The sequence below is a fragment of the Arachis ipaensis genome, chromosome B10 (genome assembly GCF_000816755.2).
Source record: "Arachis ipaensis cultivar K30076 chromosome B10, Araip1.1, whole genome shotgun sequence".
Lineage (NCBI taxonomy): Eukaryota > Viridiplantae > Streptophyta > Magnoliopsida > Fabales > Fabaceae > Arachis > Arachis ipaensis.
In genome coordinates this window covers 135,230,183-135,232,856 of record NC_029794.2, presented here as the reverse complement: position 1 = coordinate 135,232,856, position 2,674 = coordinate 135,230,183, and the positions used below count along the sequence as shown (strand labels likewise).

Sequence of the window (2,674 nt, the reverse complement as noted above, 5' to 3'; positions counted from 1 at the left end):
TTAAAGAAATTTTATCTCAAAACCACTTTTTAATAATACTAGTAAATAAATTTATTTTCATATAAATGATTATATAAAACAAAAACAATTATACAATTCGATAATGTTAGGAAGATAAAAAAAATCGGCAGAACTTACTTTATTTAGCATTCATTAATTGTTGTAGCAATTAATAAATACTAAATAAGGTGAATTTGGGCTAATTTTGGCTAATTTTTTTTTGTTATCAAACATTTCCGTGTACCAATATACTATGGTTGAAATAAGTTTAATCTTCCAAACAAATCCTCAACTAAGAATTTAGTATCCACCATTGAAAGGAAAAGAAAGGATGTAATTTAGATTTTACCTTTGGATAGTTATTGAAATTGGTCTTGAGCACATGTTCAACATTAACAGGATCAGCAATGTATGTATGGGTTGTAAATGGCATTTGAACCACAACAGTTTTTGACTTGGCCAAATATTGAACAAGCCAATCATGCATCCTATCATAGTTCATCAACAATTCAATCACAGACCCAAGAAAAGGCCAAGTCTTGGGGCCTTTATTGTTCCTCTGACTCCATCTATGTATTAGCATCCATGAAACAAACATTAACATCAATAGCACCAAACTTCCCATGTTGCATTCTAATGAAGGGCTTGTCTCTTGTCCCATTTTTAAGAACCGAGTAATATGTCATAAAAAAATGAATGCTTCAATGGTGATTAATTGATGAGCTTCTTTATATTAATTAAAGGATGTCAAGAGATGGTTAGGATGTAGGTATGTTAGTGGTTTCCTTTATGTGTGTGGTTTTAGCAAAGCAACATGTTGTCACAATCTTTGAATGCATGAAAAGGTTCATTTGTTTCATGCCCTTGACCTAATTAAATTTCTTGAAATTATGGAAGATAATTTATGCCTAAAAAAGCTACTCTTTATATTTTTATTGGTTCAGGTAAAATTTAAATATTTGATTTTGGTTCTTGCAGTTAATATCAGTAAATGCATGCATAGTTAAGTCAATAATGACATGACAAAAATTAGATTGAGGGGATAAATTCTTATCTTTTTATATTTTTACTTGAAGGTTTTAATTTGAATGCTACCATCAATAACTTTATCATGTAAAAAGATATATATACACATGTTGTCCCACACACCCTTCAAAATTACAATGAGCATCTCAAGAATTTGGTGGCTATAGGAGATGAATCAAAATTTGTTCAATACTACTACTACTACTCAAGAATTTATTGACCAATCATAATTCTTGTATGAGATATTAACAGAAGCAGCATCACTCAAGAGATGTGTCACAAGGCCTGCTTTATTTGGATCCAAGTAACTTATCATCCAAGTTAGAATGTTTCTCTCTTGTCCAAAATCCATGCCATACCTGCAAATGTTATAATTACGAATTTACCATTAAATTGTTTTTATTTATAAATAATATTTCTTAAATAAGCAAAAACCGTCTAAAAGCATAAAAAAATCTATACATGCATCTAATTTAATGAACTCCATAGTAAAGAAAAGTAGGAAAAAAAAAATTGCTTACCACTTGAAAATGGGACTTAGATAAACGATTCTCTTCTCCAAATTAACTTCAATTCCATCATTTGCAAAGAACTCTCTTGCAGCACCTCTCAGTTCTTCTGCAACTCTATGGGGTGAGAAGAACCTCACCTTTGGGCTTGACTTTGTACCATTACAAATTCCAAAGTGAATTAACGGATTCATTTTCAGAAGAGCAAGCTGCAATCAGAAATAATAAGTTACTCTTACTTTGTATTCACTTAATTATAGGATAGAGGTTTTACTGAGAAAAAATGTGAGAAAAAGTAAATCAATTTAGAAAACACAAAAACTGAGGCTGCAGCACTGTTTTTATTTTTATTTAGATAAATTTCTTTTATGAATTTTACTTTTAAGAGTATATATAATTTCATGATTAGTACTTACTATTTAAGTGTGTGTCTCACTTATTCAAAACAAAGCAAAACAGAACATGCAATACAATTATGTTACCCTGCTTAAGAAAACTTTTCTAATTGCAAAATTTGAACCAACCAGAAAAAATATATAACAAAAAAAAAATGAGATTACCTCTAACCGAGGGTCTCCAGTGCTGAAGGGCTTAACTAATGAATATGGTGACCTTCTGTTACTTCTGAGAATACCATTTTTGATAGTACTAGGAGAATAAGGATGTCCTCCAATCAAATACAGGAAATCAGAGAAGGATCTCCTGTTAATTGCACCTTCTTGCCCCACTCCTACTCTTATCACAGCATGGATTACCATTGCATTATACAAATTCAAGAAGAAAGCAAGCTTCTCGTTTTCTGATAGCTCCAACAGATCCACCCTCTGAAGATCCTGGGTCATGTTAACATACCTGCATTTCCAAGAGTAAGCTTGTTAATTTGCAAACTATGCATTCATAGTAAAAAAAACTTAGTATTTGTGGTGTTTTGAATCAATTAACATACCTCCTAAATTCTTCACTTTTACTAATGGCCACATAATCAACATGTTTTCTATCATCAGAAGCATAAGACTCAAGAATAGCTGACATAATCTTGGTAATCCTGTCACAAAGTTCAGCTGCAGCCTTTGGTTCACTATCATTTGTGGCACCTCTGAAATTGAAGCATTTGGTGATAAATGGTTCATGCTCAAGGA

General features: G+C 31.5%; 1 protein-coding gene and 1 pseudogene across 1 annotated transcript in view; both read right to left on the bottom strand.

The window, feature by feature from the left end:
- The window catches only part of LOC107621191 (cytochrome P450 704B1), a 6,238-nt gene extending 5,347 nt beyond the window's left edge, over positions 1–891 (bottom strand). The window contains exon 1 of the mRNA XM_016323225.2: positions 350–891. Coding sequence (XP_016178711.2) covers positions 350–661 — 312 coding nt within the window. The 5' untranslated portion in view covers positions 662–891. The remainder of the gene's footprint in view (positions 1–349) is intronic.
- LOC107624220 overlaps positions 1,064–2,674 on the bottom strand; it is a 4,490-nt pseudogene continuing 2,879 nt past the window's right edge.